The sequence below is a fragment of the Nilaparvata lugens genome, chromosome 5, assembly GCF_014356525.2.
Source record: "Nilaparvata lugens isolate BPH chromosome 5, ASM1435652v1, whole genome shotgun sequence".
NCBI classification, from domain to species: Eukaryota; Metazoa; Arthropoda; class Insecta; order Hemiptera; family Delphacidae; genus Nilaparvata; species Nilaparvata lugens.
In genome coordinates this window covers 3,367,629-3,388,182 of record NC_052508.1, presented here as the reverse complement: position 1 = coordinate 3,388,182, position 20,554 = coordinate 3,367,629, and the positions used below count along the sequence as shown (strand labels likewise).

Below are 20,554 nucleotides of genomic sequence, written 5' to 3'. Positions count from 1 at the left end.
ACGTTGCGATATCGTAGGCCGGGGCCTTGTATTAGAGGTGGCTATGGTTATACTCGTATATCTATTTCGAAATAGTGTACGCGCAAGCCGGAATATATTGTAACCTACAGGGAATCTTATTCACTCTACTCTAACTTCTCAAATTGAACATGAAAGTTCAATATCAATATCTAATATTAGACTATATCAGTTTTTTATAATTTGATGTTTTTGTACCGGATATCTATAACCTCGCACAAACACATCGATTTTTGTTCGTATGGTATTTTTCCGTCCCTACAAATCCTATTGGATTGAACAAATAATTTAAAACAGATGATGTTTGTCAAGTTCAGTTTAATCTGATAGAATTCATATGGACGGCAAAATATCGTACGAACAGAAATCGATATGTGTGTGCGGGCCTTATCACTCTACTCCAAGTACTACAAGTTTACCGTACGTTTCCAAAATGTCATCACACCTGGAAAAGTTCAAGAAGCATGCAGGCATGCAGCTACTAGCAAACTTGCAAGCCTTCCTTGAAAGGGAGTCGACAAATCGAAAGTGAAGATTCGGAATGTATAATTTCATATTGTGTCCCTTTAATACGCATGCAGGCATGCAGCTACCAGCAAACTGGCAGGCCTTCCTTGGAAGGGAGTCGACAAATCGAAAGTGAAGATTCAGAATGTATAATTTCATATTGTGTCCCTTTGATACGCATAGATCGTTGGATTAGGATCTGTTAGGAAGGAGAGAAAATTGGTGAACTGGTGGGTGTGACTTGAGGGTGGGGGGAGAATTGATAGGAAATTTAGTAAATGAGGACAGGTATTGATGCAAACTTGGTTGCAAACCAAACTTTGACAACACCCTTTCAAGAAGTTTGAAAGGCTGAGACTGGTAAGTGAGAGTCCATACTCATTAAGATCACTTTACAGCTTTACACTGACTTCTGGGAGAGCACCAGTCACTAGAAGTGCACGATAATTAATTAAACTCTACCACACGCACTGAAAGTGTCCTCTTTATACACCCACTTATCGGCGGCTATCTCACGTCATTCATCTATGCATTCTATAGCATCAATAGATGTTTCGTTTCATTTCATCAACTATCATCATGATCTAGGTATTTGATCAAGTATGGTTGTATTCATTTCATTATACTATTGATATTAAAAACATCAGATTGAGACATAAGATTGAAATAATAGCATAGTTGGGATCGAATTTCCATCTAGTTGTTGTCAATATTTGCAGTAGCAGAAGTCTTCGGGGTGATTTACAGAATATTTAATTTGGATATTCATTTTAAAATAATTATTGAAATAATAAAATAAAATAATATTCAAGATAATATAGATTATACTGGAGAAATTATAAAATACTAGAGAAAGAAGTAAAATTTAACTCTAGAGACCAATCGTAGTGTGAACATAAAATACTCAATTATAATAATTGTTAGTGAAAATTCTATACAACAGTGAGTAACACAACCAAGGATGAGACTCGGTAGTGGGACTATAGCTCAATCGATAATGTTAGCCTGGGGAACAATTTCATGCGTTCGTTTCCGAATATTGTCGGTTCTTTTAAATGTTGTGAATTGGCATCCAATTCAAAATCTATCGCTGAAAGTACAATGATGCCTCTGCTACTAAACTATTGAAGGGAATGACATGTCAGTAACCAGTAAACACGTGTACCACCGGTTGCCTATTCTACTCCTGCAATACATTTGCGCTGCTTTTGAAGTATAAAAGTGAAGCTATTCGAGTATAACCAGTATAAAAGATACATTATAGTAAACCATTATAATTGCCATACTTTACAACCGAATATTCTGTAGTATGACCTATTCACGTCACAAGCATTATTTCCAACTGGTATAGACTTGTACCAAGTATTGCCTATTAAACTCCTGCAATATTATCGGAAACAACCTGTTCCTGAGTAGGATTTTCAATTTGTTATGCTTGTTCTCAACTGTGCAATAATAATAATCTTGTTTCCACCATTTCATAAATCTCATAATAGAAGTTTTCTGTTTATCTAATTATTGATAAATCACTATCAGGCAAACTCCAACAAACAGTGTTGAATTTGAATTATCAAAGATCTATATAGGAATACTTGAAGTTTAATAAAAATTTTGGTGCTCCCACAGATTTGTAGATTTAGTGAGAGCAACTGATGTGGGAGTAAGAGAAATTCTATGGTGATAAATAATACCAAAAAATTATAAAAACTGAAGACGAAGTTTGTCTTGCCAAGGATTTCAAGCTCATAGCTCTCTACTTGAAGCAGCAAAGTAAACCTCCAGAAAAACATGCTAATCATGGCGCAGAGCTGTATTTCATGACATACATGTCTAACTTCTCTCATTATTTTGAGGAGTCTGTAAAGTTACGCTATTCATACCGAACAGTTTCAAAGTCAATATGCAACAGCTCTCGTCTACTGGAAAACTGTTCAGAATGGACCTGAACTGAACAGAGCTGATCTGTATAACTTACTATGGTAGATAGATGCTACTTCCATCTAGATACTCATTTATAAGGTATCTTCTCTCAAGGATAAAGTGTGCTTTTGCTCATACTGTTCTCTTTTGGTAAAGAAAAAGAATTACGATTAGTGCAATTTGAATTATCACCTATAATCTATAATTTTATTAGATTGTTATAAAGTTGTAATTTCAAAATTCATATGAATATGTTCTGTTTTCCTATTGTTTAGTGTAACTGTTAGAGTAGACTAAAGCTTAAATATATAGGTTAGTTGTTTTGGTTTAGCCTAGGTAGGCTACTTACTTATGTTTGGTGTTGAGGTTTTCTGAAGTATATAATTGTTTTCAATTTACGTAAAATAGTAAGATATTGAATGAACTCAACACAATAAAAAGATGTAGATGCTGTGTCCACTAATTATGTTTTATACTTCCTACATTCTAACTAAACGGTGATGATGTTACAAGGGGTAAGTGAACATGTCAAGTAAAGCAAATAATTATGTATTTTATGTGCTACATTCACTGTAAACATAATTGTATTTGAATTATTGTATTAATAATTCCACTAATGTAGTTATTCTAGACAAATTTGATAAATATTATTTTTATTGACAATAACATAACCTAAAAATGTAGTACAGAACTTATAGAGAGAGGCGAGCTAGGCCTTGGGATTTTCAGGAAATCTAAAAAATGGTATGTAACCTGCCTTTTCACTGTAATTTTAACAGTCAGGAGCAAAGAAAATGTTTGTTTGCTTCAAACCATTTTCATTTGTGATCGAAATCAGACTGTATACATTTTCAAATACCGTAAACATTTCTAATGTGAAACAGCAGACTGTAAAACTTCCAGCATATGCTGTGAAAGTAAACTTATATTGAAAACAAAATAATAATTAAAAATTTCAGGTAAGAATTCATGTGGCACTTCAACTTTCTCTTCAACTAGGCTTACCATGGTAAGCCTACATACATAGTACTATGCACTACTTCGTGAGACTTTCTGCTTTGGCTGTCCCAAAAAAAATTATTCGATCTGAATAAATACTGGAAATTGATGATTTGAGTGTGTAGAACTTGAAAAAAATATTCTCAACTCTTAGAAATCTATTATTTCATTGATATACTCGTAAATGTAAGGTGATGTTTTAGACCCATAAGAATAACATGCTCTCTCTCCATAGCAACGGTTTGTTTAGAGACTAAAATGGCGTCGTAGCAACGGCTTACGTCACACTTACATCGCCCATAGTCCGGACGCAAATGTCATTCCGTGGTCATTTTTGAGGAACAGCCGTGGAAGATGTCTCAATTTCTTCGTTAGGTCGAAGAAATAAGCATAATAAGGATCGTGATGATGATAAGTCGGAATCACAGGCAAATACCTCGGAAACAAGATGGCCGCCAAAATTTTCAGGGTTTTGCTATATCGCTTGTATTTCAATAACCGTTCAAGATATTCAACCGTTTCCTTAGACGAAAATATTTTTAAAATCTTCCTCTACAATGATTGTTCTTTAGAATTTTCCTCTAAAACGCATATTTTTTCAGTTATATCCTTCAAAAGCCCAAAAAACTTTTTTCCTAAATTTGTTCAAATTTCATTCCATTATAACTTTTTTTGTGATACAGATAAATTTTAAATCTATGGAATTTAGAGTGTTTTTCAACTTTGAAACGATATAATGGTATCAATCTCTTTACCGTCAAAAAATGAGTTCTCCAGCGCCCTCCAAAGAAAACCCTGCATAATTTCTGGTGCGTTTTTCCATATGCATGAGGTAACAAGCTAGAACTATAACATCGATTTTTTCATGACTACTGCAAGATAGAGATTTGCAAATGGTCTCAATCTCTTCGTTACAACAAGACAAATAAGAATATTGATGATGGAAACAACGAAAATATTCTACATAATTGAAAAATACAAGATGGCGGACATTATTGACAGAAACTTTTATATCGCTTGTTATTCAGTTATTTGTGAGAGATATCGGATTGGTTTTACCACCAAAGTGTTTATTGAGAGTTAACCAAACTATGATTTTCAAGAGAATCATCTCACTTCAACCACCCTTTCCATCAATTATTCAACTTCAAAAACTTGAAACATACATTTTTCGGGGACAATATTTCACTTTCCACTCTGTATATGTATTCGCAGTAAACAAACACTAGTATTATTGGCACAGTGTTGTAGAATATTTCCAAAGCTTTAAAATTACATCTGGTTGGAGGCTGTAAATCCGTATTTGACGGCTGGAGCGTCATCGGAAAGAAAGTAAAAAGTAGGCTACTGTTTGCAGCGGAAAACACGCTTCCTCCACCAAATGCCAATCCCATCAATTAGAAAACCGTGTGTAACTCATGACTCCTCAAAGGTACAGACTATCTTGGAAATAGTATCAATCTCTTTATAATGATGTGTAGAAAGAGATTATCCATGATGGCAATCTCAAAAATGTTTGTCATTATGATAAAAACAAGATGGCGGCAAAAATATATCGATTTTCAAGAAATCGTCTATAATTCTAATAATGTCGAGAATATCGGATCAATTCAGCCATCTGGAAGCCAACTGCCACAAGTCCCATATTTTTTAAAATGTCAGGAGCTCTGTCCCGTCTATGCAAAGTTTTATTTCAGGTCTCCAATCATCAGGCTTCAGATACAATTCAAACGAAAAATTTCAAGTGGAGAAGATTCAGCATGGAAATCTCTACAATTAATTGATGTTCAGTAACATTTTCACCTAAAATTGAAAATAAGCTCGTAATTAGAGAAAATGTGATTACAGTATTCAAATGCAAACTTAAGAGGCAACTGTTGATTCTATAAAAAAATATAAATCATTCGCTGGAAGAGATAGCAGAATTGATCTCGTCAGCTGATTGATTTCAAATTATAATGGAAATTTTCATAATGGCAAGGAAAGTTGTGTGAGTGCTTAGACCAGTTATAGAATAGACACGCTGGGAAGTCTAGCCTCTGAAGCCAACATCTACTGCCATATCGCCAAATCGTGACGTCATCATCGGATAGAAAACTTTCAGATTGTGTCTATTTCAGAAGGATGTAAATTATTATTCATTAAAATGGTTAACTCCTGCTGCGCTCCCGCTGGAATAGACACAATCTGCTGTGGAAAACAATGTAAACAAACTCTACAGAAAAGTTTTCTATCCGATGCTCACGTCACGATTTGGCGATATAGCAGTAGATGTTGGCTTCATCGACTTTCAGTATGAATATATATAATGGGCCATGTCTATTCTATAACTAGTCTAAGTGTGAGTGCGCCTCACTAGATTTCTAAATTGCGCATCGATGTAGGCAATGTATCTAGAATACATTGTATTCTAGGTAACTTGGATGTAGGCCTATGTGTGAGGTTTTTAAAAAGTTTGTATAGTTTCTCTATGCTGTAACGCATGTCGATTGTCCTGTATCTTTCATATTTTTTCTGACCGCTCATATAATTATTGCTACAAAATATCACAACCCTGAATTCCTCTGAGAGGGATAATACCAGTACAGACCTGAAGCACATCTAGATTATTCTAAAAATCTATGGCTTTCAAGGAACACTTTCTTTTCACTAAATAGTTCTGAAGTTACGTCAAAATAGCATTCCACAATAACCTATTGTTCCGCACAATATTGTTATACAGCATTCTATATAATATTTCATAACATATTTAAACCTTGACTGAGAAGTTCACGTGAAACCTTAATAAAATGTCAGAGCTATAAGCGAAAAGTGTGATGAGAGGAGGATGAAATATCATGAAAAGAAAATTGTCAGATCTTGTTATCAAGTAGCAAGGAATGTCAGCTGTAGATGATAGAGGAAGATGAATGACGTCATACACCTACACCCGACAGATGATTTCCAGTCACAAGAGGAATAATAGAAGAGACGGCAGACTTGCCTCGTTACATAGTTTATCACTTTCCAGAATATGAGCACAAGTCCAATAACTCTCCAAAGGATTCATCATCCATCCTGATTATTCATTGAAAAACACTTAATTAGATACAGATGGAATTAAATAGAGAATGCATTCTTCGGGGTGATTTGCAGCATTTATTTAGGATTTTCGTTCAATAATAATTACTTAATTAGAACTGGATTCAAAATCTGGGAGGTGGAGTCGTTGCCCAAAACTCCTAGCACTTTTAGTTTATGAGCGCCTAATTTATTCGAGTTGAATCGATCTTACAATACCATTATTTGCACATTATAAGTTTAAACCTTCAAATTTTTCAAACCAAATTTGGAAAGTTGTAATTCATGTTTCACTTCCATTCATAGTGTAATACATTTTAATTTCAAAGTACTCGCTGTTCAGATTACGTTTAAACTTACAGTGTGCAAATGCCCCCCAGACTGACTCAGATGGCCTCTGAGTTCTCTTTGAAAAGATTTATTGGAGGACTTATGTCTTAAACTTTTGTATATGGTTGAAAAAATTGGATTCTATTGAAATATTTTATCACAGTATGCCTACTGTGAATTCAAAATCTATCATTTTTTTTCAATGAATCATGAGAATTTAAACATGTATATCAGAGCAGAACTATAGAAACAATGGCACAAGATAATATATACACGAGAAAACTATATTTGGGCAATTCAAATTCTACAGACAAAAACCGTTCACAAGACTCAACACTCACATTGGAGATCTATAATGAGCAGGAAGATTTTATAGAAAAACATTTTGTACAAAATAAACGTATCACTAAGCCAGAGAAAACGTATAAACAAGAACAAAATTTGAACAATTTTTAAAACAAGAACAACTTGCTTGTAGCTACAGTATAGAAGCAGCAGATTTTCACACACAGTCCAGCATTTCTGCTTTCACGGTAAGTTCTAAACAAACATTTTGATTGCTTATTCGATTCGATTTTTCAAGCCTCCTCTCCTCCCTCTTCCTCCTCGTCGAACTCTCCCTCCTCCTCAGCGCTGGCCTCCTGGTACTGTTGAAACTCAGCCACCAAATCAGTTAGGTTGGATTCTGCTTCAGTGAACTCCATTTCATCCATGCCTTCGCCCGTGTACCAATGGAGGAAAGCCTTGCGTTTGTACATGGCAGCAAACTGTTCTGCGACACGTTTAAAGAGCTCCTGAATGGCGGTTGTGTTGCCGATAAACGTGGAAGCCATTTTCAGTCCCCGCGGAGGAATATCACAGACTGCTGTTTTGCAATTGTTCGGGATCCACTCTACAAAGTATGTGGAGTTTTTGTTTTGAACGTTGAGCATTTGTTCATCGACCTCCCTCATCGACATTCTTCCTCTAAATATGGCTGCAACTGTAAGGTATCTTCCATGCCTGGGATCACAGGCGGCCATCATGTTTTTGGCATCAAACATCTGTTGAACCAGTTCAGGTACAGTCAGCGCCCGATACTGCTGACTTCCCCTCGATGTCAACGGAGCAAACCCTGGCATGAAGAAATGCAAACGAGGGAACGGCACCATGTTCACTGCAAGCTTCCGCAGGTCAGAGTTGAGCTGGCCGGGAAACCTCAGACAGGTGGTTATGCCCGACATCGTGGCCGACACCAAATGATTCAGGTCACCGTAGGTCGGCGTCGTCAGTTTCAGCGTTCTGAAGCAGATGTCGTACAGCGCTTCATTGTCTATGCAGAAAGTTTCGTCTGTGTTCTCCACAAGCTGATGCACCGACAGGGTTGCGTTGTACGGCTCAACTACTGTGTCGGATACCTGTACAGCCAAAACCAATTATTACTGCTGGGAACTAGTCGAGCATTTCATCAGCATTCACATTGAGTAGATGGACTTACATAGTAGGAAAAGAGTTTCAATTACAGTCGGACGCAAAGTTATTTCTAATAGTATTATTACTCGAAATTCATTCAAATTTATAATCATTCGAAATATCACTCAAATTTATAACGATAATACTCATCTTTTTCACTTTCCATGACATTTTTGAACTATTTTTGACGAAACTAGTCTAATTCTCTGAATAATGATAATAATTATAAAAAACTAGATCTAGTGCGTGAGAAAGTTATTAGTTATTTGAATATCCAATATTACTAATAATAATGATGATTAATAAATTATGATAGCTATTATTCGGAGAATTAGACTGCAGTGACGTCAAAAGTAATTCAAAAAAGAATTGATAGGTAGTGAAGTTTGAAGAGAGTGCTCAACAGCTCCAGTTCCTCCTCCCAAAGAATGTGTCAATTGAAAACCCTACGAAACAATCAGAGATCAAATAAGTTATTCTGGAAAGCTAGCGTGAGTGTTTGTACTCATTAGGCTTATCCTTTTTTGATATTAGGCTATAATTCAACTTAAAATACACTTGTCAATTAGGATTGAACTTGTCAAAAAACTGGGTCCAAACTCATTAAACTCTTGAGCTGATAGTACTAAGCAATGGAGTGTCTAAACAATCCTCTCCTTCTTTATGTATGAATATTTCTATACACTAATATAATTCGATGATATTCATTCAATGACGATCAATTAAAATTATTACCCCTCAAATCTTCTTGAAATGTATGTTTTCAGGGCTACTTATTTCATATTTATAAAATAACATCATTGTATCCTTTAAGAAAAAAATACACACACACATAGGCTATAACTTATACATAAACACATAATTATACAAGCATAGCTTGTAAATGGAAATTTCCCTTGCAAAACAATTATTATCAAGCGATCAAGCTATTCAATTTGTTAAAAAAATCTAAATTTATAAAAATCATTCTTGATTCTCTAAAAACTATAAAAATCATCATTACTGTTTACTTTCACATCTCTAGTGCCCGATTCTACTAAGCCCGGTCAAACATTTGAACATGGTCAAGCTGGGTACGATTTACAAGAGTGCACTGGAATTATCTAGTAAGTATTCCCATAGAAATTGTATATATGTTTTAGTGTCCTATTTGTTCATCGTACCCGATTATATCATGTTCAAATGTCTTGACCGAGCTTGATGGAACTGAAAATAGATTTTCACATCGATAGAAATATTTAACTGACCTGCAAACAGTCACAGGACTCAGCCTCTTTGCGAACAACATCAAGAATGGAGTCGACCAGTTCGGCGCCCTCAGTGTAGTGGCCTTTGGCCCAGTTGTTGCCGGCTCCACTCTGACCAAACACAAAGTTGTCCGGCCGAAATATCTGTCCAAACGGACCCGAGCGCACAGAGTCCATCGTGCCGGGCTCCAGGTCCACCAGAATGGCTCGCGGCACGTACTTCCCACCTTTTCAAAAATGCATTTTTTTTTAATGTGTCAAAACATTTTTTTAGAAGCATATGTCTAGTTGAAAGCCACAATAATACTGTACAAGAAATTGAACAATATGGAGTCTTGGAAAAATGAGTAAAACTCAAGATTATATTTGGGATAGGAAAAAGTACTATATCAAACGTTTTTTGAACTTTTTGAATCAAGAACAGAGAATTTATTTTGAGAGAATAAGAACAAGTTCCATATCAACAATTTTTCCTACATAAGAAGATAAGCCAGCTCTGGGCTTTGAAGAAGAAAAGTTTATTGAATTTTAAATCCATAGCAGAGGATTCATTTTGAGAAAATATAAGAACAATTAGCATATCAAAAGTTATGCCTACATGAGAAGGTAAGCCAGCTCTGGGCTTTGAATGAATAATCAGGAGAAATAGCAGTCCTATTGTTGGTCGGACGATAGATTTGCTTCAATTAATTGAATTGTTAACAACAGTCCTTTTAAGCATCGGGTCCCATACTTTCTTGAATGAGATAAGATTTGTAAAAGTGAAAATAGATATGATCTTATACCTGTCGCTTCATTATAATAGACATTAATTCTTTCCAATTGGAGATCTGAATCACCGTGATAAGTTCCAGTAGGGTCTATTCCATGCTCGTCAGATATCACTTCCCAAAACTGGAAAATAAGAAATAATTTTTATTCAATTTCAATTGCTAATAGATCCAGTATAGCCTAGCTGTGCTTAAAATATTTCTGATTATCATTTTAAAATTTTCAACAGTTTTAAATGTCTCACCTTAGCTCCTATCTGATTACCGCATTGGCCAGCTTGGAGATGGCAAATTTCACGCATTTTTTCGATTTGTCAACTAGTAAAAATGTCTTTTCAATTTAATCAAATCTTTACTGCTAAATGGAGACTTGCCAAATACCTAATAGACAAGCCACGTTTAGATTGTTAGTTTATATCATCTGCCTAGCTACAGAATCTAAGAGAAAAGAAGAAATAATACTGTATCATATGATTTTTTAAATTATGAGAGTGACAGCTAATCACGTATGTAGATTATAAAAATATTCATTTAAATTGCTTTGACTTGAGTTTGATCTTCTGTGTAGCCAGACTTAAAAATATTTCCAAGAAGACCTGCTATAAATTTATTTTCCCATTCATAGTAAAATATTTTTCTCGTCTACGGAATTTTTAGAAACTAGAAATTCTCATTAGCTCATACTATTTTAATCGAACTAGGATGGGAATATAAAGAAGTTGAAGTAGCTCTATTTTCCAGTAGTATGACCAAATTTTATGGAAGGAAGCAATTTCCAATTAGCATACAATCTGTTCGAATTTTGTTTCCTAAAAACGTTTAGTGCAATCGATTGATATTCCAATTCTGCCAGCCAGGTGCTCAATTGTATTGTTACGGGTTTCTGCACTAATTAAACACTTGAGGCGATTTATACTGATTAGATTCATTACTTACAACACTATAACACACGGAGGTAAACTAGAAACATCTTTTTTCCAACGATTTTATTCCATTTTAACGAAGTAGTTGTCAACTGGAAACAACTCTTTGAAAATGAGAGCAGCGAATGAATGATATAGCTAGTAGAAAAATAGTTCTCCAATCCTCGAATTTTTAGCAAAATATAGTAAAAACCCTTGTCATAAATTGGCACGGATAGGCAAAGTAGTATAAAGGGAACAGGGAAAATGGGTTTCCACTTATTCCAACCATTTTCTTTCACAAAGCGCTCAGCAACATGTCTTCGACTTTCTTTCGACAAAACTTCTTCTATCTTCACCAAACTTTAGCTAAAAATAATAATTTATCAAAAATACTCCATTTTCTTCAATTTTGCAACAAATTGCTGAAAACTGAGTGGGAGACTTTCGGTGTAGCTTTAGGTTCGTGACTTCTTTCATAAGAGAAGTCTCAAAACATTATTGAAAGATTTCATGCTGTACCAGGAAACAGGAGAATCTGATTATAATTGTTAGAAAACTAGTTGTCTCTTGACTGAGTGTCAAGACTAGTGTCTGACTAGTGTCTTGACTGAGTGTCTTGACTAGTCTCTTGACTAGTTTTCTCTTAACTGATAAATTCTAATCTCAGTTCTGAATCAAACTTGATTGATTGATTTTTATCAAGTCAACACTCTAACAATAGCCCTCATTGGGCGGTCTCTGCGGTCCGCAGGGTCCCTTGCCCTCGACAACTAGGTGATATGCAAGACATAATATATGAAGTATTGTCTCCGGTCCTTCAGTTTCAGCCATTGCAGTCTCCCATAGAAAGGTGTGATATATGGTCATCCCTTCTTGCATCATGAACCTGTTGCATAGTTCAATGCACGCTGCAATTTCATATTAAGCTCCTCAGTCATGTCATTGTAGACCATACTGCCATAGTCCATAATGGGCAGCACAAGACTTCGATAAGGCGTAACACGAAGGTTGGTTGGGAGACAATCTCCCAATATAGATAGATATGGTTGGGTAGTTGAGACAATCTGAAAACTAACATTTTCCATCCAATATTTTTTGAGAAACTTGACTTTCCCTCATATTTCTGTAATTCTGATAATCTGATATAGATGTTTTCGAACTGTTAATATGAAATTGAAATAGTCTCTGTTGCAGTTCCCTGTCATAATAGTGATAACTTGTTGGATCTGATGACGTCACAAAGTTTTGAGCAGCTTAAACTAGTTGCTGAGGCTTTTAATAATAAACATTATGGTGTATCAGTAGTAGATACGTTCAGATTCAACTGTCGTAAAGGAGACCTACAAGAGGCCTATAAACGCATAAGTAAATTGATCCAAATACAAAAATCAATTGAAAAATAAAATAATTTTTTTTAGTGATAAGGTACAGTACTTAATAGCTTTTCAATATATGATAGACTACCGGTACCTGGATTTCTTCTTTTTTCCAAAACATGACTTGTTATGGATAATAATAATGATCCATTCTCAAATGTCGAAATGATTGAAAAAAGAGTATAGGCTACCTACCTACTAGCATAGAAAAACAATAGCGTAAGTAGATATCCCATGGTATAATGAGTTTATGTCGAAACTTTTACTGTTAACTCAAGCCGATTACTGTCGATTATTGGCGATTTTTACTGTTTTGGCCGGGTGAGAGTGTATGAACGGCACAATATGAGAGACTACCAGTGTCACACAGCTTCAAGGGAAAGAACTACGTGGACTATCCGCTTGAGATAACAGTGAAAGTTACGACATAAACTCCCTATACCATGGAATATCAACTTACGCTATTGTTTCTCTATGCTACTAGTCTATCAAATTGAAGAGTTTAGCTATTACATATGTTCAACTAGTAGATAAGTCTCAATATTGATACCAATTATTCATTCATTCTTTCTAATCAGGTATGCTTCAGACCCCTATGAATACTATGCTGAAGAGTACGATTTGGGAATAAATAATAATGACATGAACACACGTGCGGAACAATACATAATAACCACAAGGAATGAGATAGATTTGAAGGATGTATTAAACGTATACAAGCTAAAGTACCTACAAAAATTATCCAGTAGACTTGGTTACGGTAGGTCAATTATTACTATATTCAATTGATATGGCGGAAGGTGTGGCTCGTTCATCAATTGGGCTAGTCAGTCGGGTCGAGCGAGGGGTTTGTTACCACTGTCTAAAAAAATGGCTTTTGGTGGCCCTGAAAAGGGCCAAGTTTGTTGCTGGTGGCCCTGAAAAGGGACCAAGATTGTTGCTGGTGGCCCTAAAAGGGACCAAGGCAGGCTAGATTTTTAGTAGTAATCTCCGCCGGGAGGACCTCCTCGACCACTTCCTCGTTTAGAAGGGGCCTTCGGTCAAACCCCGGGCAGGCAGGGTCGTAGGCTTCCGCTGCACACACTCCGATGTCGGTTCGGCACCCAACCCGCGCATCCAGACCCGCGCGCCAGTTGTTAGGCTGGGGCGCTAAGTCTTGGGGCGCAGCTGGCGCGGCGGTGTACAGCCTCAGCCTCTCCTCCACCTGGCGAAGCCGACGTAGGGCCCTCCTCTTCTGGATTCGGCGGCCGGCTCGGTTCCTCCTAGGCATTGGCTGGGTAGTAGACAAGGAAGACACAGTCTCATGTTGCGGTTAGTCTCGCCGTGGTTCCCTCATTGGCCTGCTCGCTGCTCTGCTCCTGGTCTCGGTAGTGGTCTCGGCTGGTAGTGGTCTCTGGTAGTGTCTCGGCTGGTGGTCTCTTCTGGCTCTTCAGTGGTAGGCTGCTAGTGAGCAAGTGCTATCGAGGGTAGCTGAGTAGCCCCCTTTTATTCACAGTCCCCGAGTTCACCTGCGCTGCTATTGGCCGGCGGATGCTCGGCCAATAGAAACGCAGGAACGGGTGGCGGCGACTGAGGCGCACCCTGGTGGCGGGTGGGTCAACCACTCATTTGGTTGATGCGTTGCTTGGGGAGCAGAGCAGAGCGGCAGGCTGAAAGGTAGCGAACGCAAGGGAGGTATCAATTCCCCCCCCCGTTTGAGGTAGCCATGGCGAGAATTTATTGATTGCAAAAAACAAGATACAATGTTTACAAAATATACAAAAGTGCCATTGGGCAATAATTTACAGAAGTGAGACCAGAAGGGTCTCCCCCAACAGGTGGTTGTGGTCAATAATTACAGAAATAAGACCAGAAGGGTCTCCCTCAACAGGTGGGTTGTTATTCCAAGAGATGTTGCTGGTCGGTGGTTGGAGCCGGCGTAGTTGAGTCTCGTACACCTTGATGGTCTCGTTGTCACGGGTGATCCAGTAGACAGCTCCTTGGTTGTGGGCGACCGTATATGGTCCCTTCCATCTGGGTGCTAGGCCCGCGTGGAATTTCTGAGCCTTGTTTGAGAGTTGATGATTCCGTGTGAGCACCTGGTCGCCGATCTGGTAACGAGGCTGTGTCCTGTGCTTTCCGAATCTCTTCTAACAGTTCAGTTTCGGTTGCAATGCTTGCTAGCGTAGCGGGTTCACTGGTGACTGGCAGGATGTTGGGAGGCATGGTTCGTTCTAGTTGTTGACTGGTCTCCTCAACTTTTTTGTTGTCGGGTTGCCGTGACAGTGCGTCGGCGAACTGATTCTCTTTACCCGGGCAGTGTTCTATGGTGAAGTCAATTCTTGTAGGAGCAAGTCCCATCGAGTGAGTTTGGCGCGGCTGTCCTTTGCAGTTTGTAACCAGGTAATCACCTTATTGTCGGTACGGAGTATGAATGGCCTGCCTTCCAGGTAAGGGCGATATTGCTTTATTGCCCAGACAACCGCAAGGCACTCTTGTTTGTTACTGTGATACTGTTGTTCCGTGTGGTTCAGCTTGGCACTGGTGTATGCGATCACCTTACGGTCATTGTTGATTTCTTGGTATAGGACAGCCCCTATACCGACCTTGCTGGCGTCTGTCTGTAGGATGAAGGTCTTGGAGAAATCTGGTCGACAGAGTGGTTGGATGTTGGCGGTCAATGCTTGTAGGCGGCGGAAAGCTGTCTCTTCTGTTGGTGACCATTTCCATTGTGTCTTTGTGCTAAGTAGCTCAGACAGAGGCGCACAAACGTCAGCGGCGTTGGGTAAAAATTCTCGTAGCCAGCCGACTACTCCGAGAAATTCTCGCAGTTTCTTTCTGGTGGTGGGTGGTTGGGCAGAAGTCACCGCTAGGATAGCCTGCAGTTTTGCTTGGTTGCCCTCGGAGGTGATTATGTGACCGAGGTATTCAAGTTGCTTGCGGCCGATCTGGCATTTTGCTGCTGAGACAGAGAGATTGTATAGATTTAACCATTCAAACACTTTGGCTAAGTGGAGTAAGTGTTCTTCCCAGGTATCCGAGTACACAATGATGTCGTCGAGATAAGCGTAGCAGAACTTGTCAACGTATCCACTCAGTACCTTGTTCATCATGGATTGGAAGCAGCTGGGTGCATTTCGTAGGCCAAAAGGCATGACCTTAAATTGTAGCTTTTCGCCGTAGGGAGTGGTGAAGGCCGTGTAAGGTCGAGACTGGGGTGCGAGTGGTACCTGCCAGTATCCCATCCGTAGGTCGAGTGAGCTGAATATTTTTGAAGTTCCCAGGCTTCGAATGATGTCCTGTAGGGTCATCTGCAGTGCCGTGGCTGGAACAGTGATGGAATTCAGCCATCAGTAATCATGCAGAACCGTGATGTGCCGTCCTTCTTGGGGACAACGACGATTGGAGAGTTGTAAGGCGAATCACTGGCTTCTACCAGGTTGCGTTCCTTGAGGGCGGCAACTTCGGACTCAATAATTTGCAGTTTCTCCCGTGAGTATCGGTAAGGCCGCTGGCTGCGTATTTCTGAGCTGTTGAGTTGAATTGTCATGGTGGCGGCCGTGGTGATGGAGGGTGGCATCTGCTCCATGAACAATTTTGCATGTTGTTGCAGTAATACTGTTAACTGTCGGTGCTGGTCGCTGGGCGTGTCTTCTAGTAACTTGTCAACCAGGTGAGTGTCCATCTCTACTGAGACTGGTGGTTGCGCTATCCAGAAGATCGTATCTCGCTGCGTCTTGCCGTATATTAGCCTGTCTTGCTCAAAGTCAAGCACTGCCTTATTCTCCCGAAACCATGGTCGTCCCAAGATGATGTCTTTGCATAGGTCAGGTAGACCTAGGAAGGGAATATTTTGAATGTGCTGTTGGATCTGGAGTTCCAGATGTCCTTGTATGGCCATTTCGCAGCTAGTGGGACGGTTGGCCAGCAGTACAGGTAGCTTCAGCGGTTGGATCCGTGTACCGTGGTCGAGGTGGGCAGCTCTCACTAAGTTGTGCGTTGCGGCTGAATCGAGTAGAGCGTGTAGTTGTTTACCCGCGAGGATGACAGGGATCCGGGGTAGAGTCTGTCCGTCTATCTGGATCACGGCTAGGTTCGGTGCTTGGCTGGGCGGAGGGCTGGTGATGTGGTTGTTGACTACTGGGGCGGCAGTGTTGGTGACCTTGTCGGTGACTGCGGCCAGGGCAGTGTTGGTGACCTGGTGGCTGACTGCGGCTGGGGCAGTGTTGGTGACCGGCTGGTTGACGGCGGCTGGGTCAGTGTTGGTGACCTGGTGGCTGACTGCGGCTGGGGCAGTGTTGGTGACCTGGTGGCTGAATGCGGCTGGGTCAGCGTTGGTGACCTGGTGGCTGACTGCGGCTGGGGCAGTGTTGGTGACCTGGTGGCTGAATGCGGCTGGGTCAGCGTTGGTGACCTGGTCGTCGACTGCGGCGAGGGCAGTGTTGGTGACTCCGTCCATGACAGCGATCCTGGTAGGTGGCGGGTGCGTGTGGGTCACAGTTGCATGTTCCTCCCCAGGCTGGTGGTCGATGACGCGCTCATCGTCGGCTGGTGATGCTGTCCTCTCGCGGGCCAGTAGAGGCGCGGCTGCTGGGTGCTGTGGAGAGTCTCTGTCAGCCGGGAAGAGCAAGGGGTCTTCGGTGACATTGGAAGGAGACTTAGCGACGCTAGCAGGGTCTACGGTGGCGTGACGGGTAGGCGATCGATCCATTGTGAGTGAGACGGTCATGAGTGACGGCTGGGTGGTTGACGCGCAAGGGTGTGCCGGACGCGGTTGCTGTTGTGAGACGGTGACCCGGGTGATGACTGGTACTGGGTCATTCTTGATAGCCCGTGGAGGTGCGGCTGCTAGGTATCATGGAGAGTCTCTGTCAGCCGAGAAGAGCGAGGGGTCTTCGGTGACGTTGGAAGGAGGCTTGGTGACGCTGGCAGGATCCACGGTGGCGTGACCAAGGAATGACTGGCTGGCCGGTTCGGTGACGGTTATCGCTTGTAGTTGGGGTGGTGACCTGCGAGGCTGGCGCTGCGGGTCTTGCACCTCATCGTTAGTGTAGTGGACTCCTACTTTCCGTGCTGGAGGGGTGGAGTCCGAGTCTCTCCAGTATCGCCGTTTCCCTGCCGTTTCTTCGCGAGTTCTGGGCAGTCGCGATGAAAATGCTTGGCCGGGCAGTAATGACACTGAGGAAGCTGGTTGTAGTTGAACCTCGGCGGCGGCTCTCGATGGGGTGGCCCTGCGGGTGCCGTAGGTTGAGGCGGCTTATATTTTGGTCGACTGTTGAGGTCGGTTTCCAGGTCGTTGGCGATCATGATCAGCTCTTCATAGTTCGTGGGACAAGCAGCTCAAACTAGGGTGCGAAGCTCAGAACTCAGCTGACCGATGAGCAGGGCGATCACCTCGTCTTCAGCCAGGTTGGTTCCTAAGCGCTGCTGTAGTTGGAGCTTCTGACGGATGAATCGCTCCACTGGCTGGTTCGGTTTGTGGGTGGTGCCATAAAATTCCGTGTGAGCGGCTGCGATTTTATGGGCTCCCGAGAAACGGGCCTGAAGTTGGTCACAGAACTGTTCCCAGGTGGTGACGAATTCTCCGTAGTCTCTCCACCAGGCGGCGGCGTCGTCTTGTAGTTGCGCTTTTAGAAGCATGACCCAGGTATAGCTGGGAATGTGGTGACCCTGTAGCAGCTCGGTGCACTGTCGCATGAAGGTGATGGGGTCTTCATGGAGCTTGCCACGGAAGAACGGTAGCAGGGTCGCTATGCTGGTCAGCTGGCTGAGGTTGCTGGTGTAGCTGACGGCTGGAGCCGGTAAGTTGGCCATGTTGCTCGTTGCGGTAGTGGCGTGACTAGAGGTTGACGGTGGAGCAGGCAGGTTGACGGTCAGCGCGCTGGGTTGCAGGGTGGTTGGTCAAGCGGGCTTGCTGGTGAAGGCGGGTGGCTGCATTGCCCCGGTTTCGCTGGTGGAAGCGGGCGGCTGCGTCGTGCTGCTGTCGGTTTGACCGGTGGTCTGTGCAGGCCAGCCGGCGAATGTAGACTCGTGTGCTGGCTGGTTGACTGCATCGAATCTTCGGTGGTCGTATCTCCACTGTCTCCGGCTCCGGTTCTAGTCGCTACCATGTTCAGGTGTTATGGGCGCCACTGCGAAATTGCCTGTTCCCAGACAGGTATTCTGGATTGAAAGATTCAGAGACACATTTTGTTGAAAGAAAATAAGTTTGAATTTTCTTGTGTGAAAAATTCAAGACATACATTTAGATGAAAAATTTAAGACATACATTTAGTTGAAAATTTAGGTTGACATTTTGTTTGAGAAAAAAAAAAGTTTTGACAGTGGTAACGGGTTACTTTATCTCCATACAGTGAGTGGCCCCACGTTGGCAGGCGCCAATAATTGATATGGCGGAAGGTGTGGCTCATTCATCAATTGGGCTAGTCAGTCGGGTCGAGCGAGGGGTTGTTACCACTGTCTAAAAAAATGGCTTTTGGTGGCCCTGAAAAGGGCCAAGTTTGTTGCTGGTGGCCCTGAAAAGGGACCAAGATTGTTGCTGGTGGCCCTAAAAGGGACCAAGGCAGGCTAGATGTTTAGTAGTAATCTCCGCCGGGAGGACCTCCTCGACCACTTCCTCGTTTAGAAGGGGCCTTCCGTCAAACCCCGGGCAGGCAGGGTCGTAGGCTTCCGCTGCACACACTCCGATGTCGGTTCGGCACCCAACCTGCGCATCCAGACCCGCGCGCCAGTTGTTAGGCTGGGGCGCTAAGTCTTGGGGCGCAGCTGGCGCGGCGGTGTACAGCCTCAGCCTCTCCTCCACCTGGCGAAGCCGACGTAGGGCCCTCCTCTTCTGGATTCGGCGGCCGGCTCGGTTCCTCCTAGGCATCGGCTGGGGAGTAGACAAGGAAGACACCTCATGTTGCGGTTAGTCTCGCCGTGGTTCCCTCATTGGCCTGCTCGCTGCTCTGCTCCTGGTCTCGGTAGTGGTCTCAGCTGGTAGTGGTCTCTGGTAGTGGTCTCGGCTGGTGGTCTCTTCTTGCTCTTCAGTGTTAGGCTGCTAGTGAGCAAGTGCTATCGAGGGTAGCTGAGTAGCCCCCTTTTATTCACAGTCCCCGAGTTCACCTGCGCTGCTATTGGCCGGTGGATGCTCGGCCAATAGAAACGCAGGAACGGGTGGCGGCGACTGAGGCGCACCCTGGTGGCGGGTGGGTCAACCACTCATTTGGTTGATGCGTGGCGTGGGGAGCAGAGCAGAGCGGCTGGCTGAAAGGTAGCGAACGCGAGGGAGGTATCAAACTATATTATCATTTGTTGTCTAGAATAGTTCCAAACTAATTCATCACTTAAACAATAGTTCATTTTTAAATTCTACTGGAAATTTTTCAAAAACAGCATATTCATATCTTGCAATAATGTATCTTCCAATACTGTATCTTTCATATATCTTGCAATAATGTGAATTTCTCTCATTTTCAGAAGTGGCGTGATGATGACTATGAAAATCTGTTCTTGGCCGTTCTCAAGGGCAATAACTAGAATAGGCCTTATCCTGATGGAAATAACTACAAATCCAAACTTTTTCCAACATTTTTGCAAATACAATTTTTTTATTGAACGTTGTTTTAAAATGTAAAAGATGATTTCACATTTGAACAGTGTCCGAAAGCTATTAAAAAACTCTGAATAACTAGCACAGACTGGAGAGTTTGTTATTCATTTCAGATTTTAAGAAATAATTTTGAGGGTTCGCCAGTTTTATTTCTTCCAATCATATTCCAAGGTTTCTATAGACCTTGTCATATTCTAATCATGTAAGTTTAGTAGTCCACTTGTTTTGATTGATAACTTAAATTGATAGATGCATAATTGTAAACCTTTTTCTAGATACAAAAACACCACTTCCAGTAAACTACACATTCAATTTCACACTATATAGTTGCCCTAGCTCAATTTTCATACTTGTGAGGTTTTAAGATTCGAACACCTTTCACTGCAAGCTGTACAGTACA

General features: G+C 41.3%; 2 protein-coding genes across 2 annotated transcripts; both read right to left on the bottom strand.

Annotated features, from left to right (window-relative positions):
• Positions 1-7,102: 7,102 nt before the first annotated feature.
• LOC111060845 (tubulin beta chain) lies at positions 7,103-10,791 on the bottom strand. The gene is made up of 5 exons (XM_039429341.1): positions 10,549-10,791; positions 10,319-10,427; positions 9,534-9,760; positions 8,640-8,732; positions 7,103-8,231 (listed from the first exon to the last, which is right to left on the bottom strand). The coding sequence occupies exons 1-5, from the start codon at positions 10,603-10,605 to the stop codon at positions 7,413-7,415; spliced, it is 1,305 nt and encodes a 434-aa protein (XP_039285275.1). The 5' UTR covers positions 10,606-10,791; the 3' UTR covers positions 7,103-7,412.
• Positions 10,792-15,906: 5,115 nt separating this feature from the next.
• On the bottom strand, positions 15,907-17,391 carry LOC120351550. The gene is made up of 2 exons (XM_039429340.1): positions 16,978-17,391; positions 15,907-16,905 (listed from the first exon to the last, which is right to left on the bottom strand). Exons 1-2 carry the CDS (start codon positions 17,290-17,292, stop codon positions 15,907-15,909), a joined length of 1,314 nt encoding a protein of 437 aa, XP_039285274.1. The 5' UTR covers positions 17,293-17,391.
• Positions 17,392-20,554: the final 3,163 nt, after the last annotated feature.

Bases quoted from the DNA above. Each gene is read 5' to 3' on its own strand.
- LOC111060845 (XM_039429341.1), bottom strand. From the start codon at position 10,605: ATGCGTGAAATTTGCCATCTCCAAGCTGGCCAATGCGGTAATCAGATA. The intron at 9,761-10,318 runs GTATAAGATCAT...ATTTTTGAAAAG, and splicing joins CTATTATAATGAAGCGACAG to GTGGGAAGTACGTGCCGCGA. The intron at 8,733-9,533 runs GTCAGTTAAATA...ATTGTTTCGTAG, and splicing joins AGTCCTGTGACTGTTTGCAG to GGTTTTCAATTGACACATTC.
- LOC120351550 (XM_039429340.1), bottom strand. From the start codon at position 17,292: ATGACCGTCTCACTCACAATGGATCGATCGCCTACCCGTCACGCCACC. The intron at 16,906-16,977 runs GTCACCAACGCT...GTCAGCCACCAG, and splicing joins TCGCCGCAGTCGACGACCAG to GTCACCAACGCTGACCCAGC.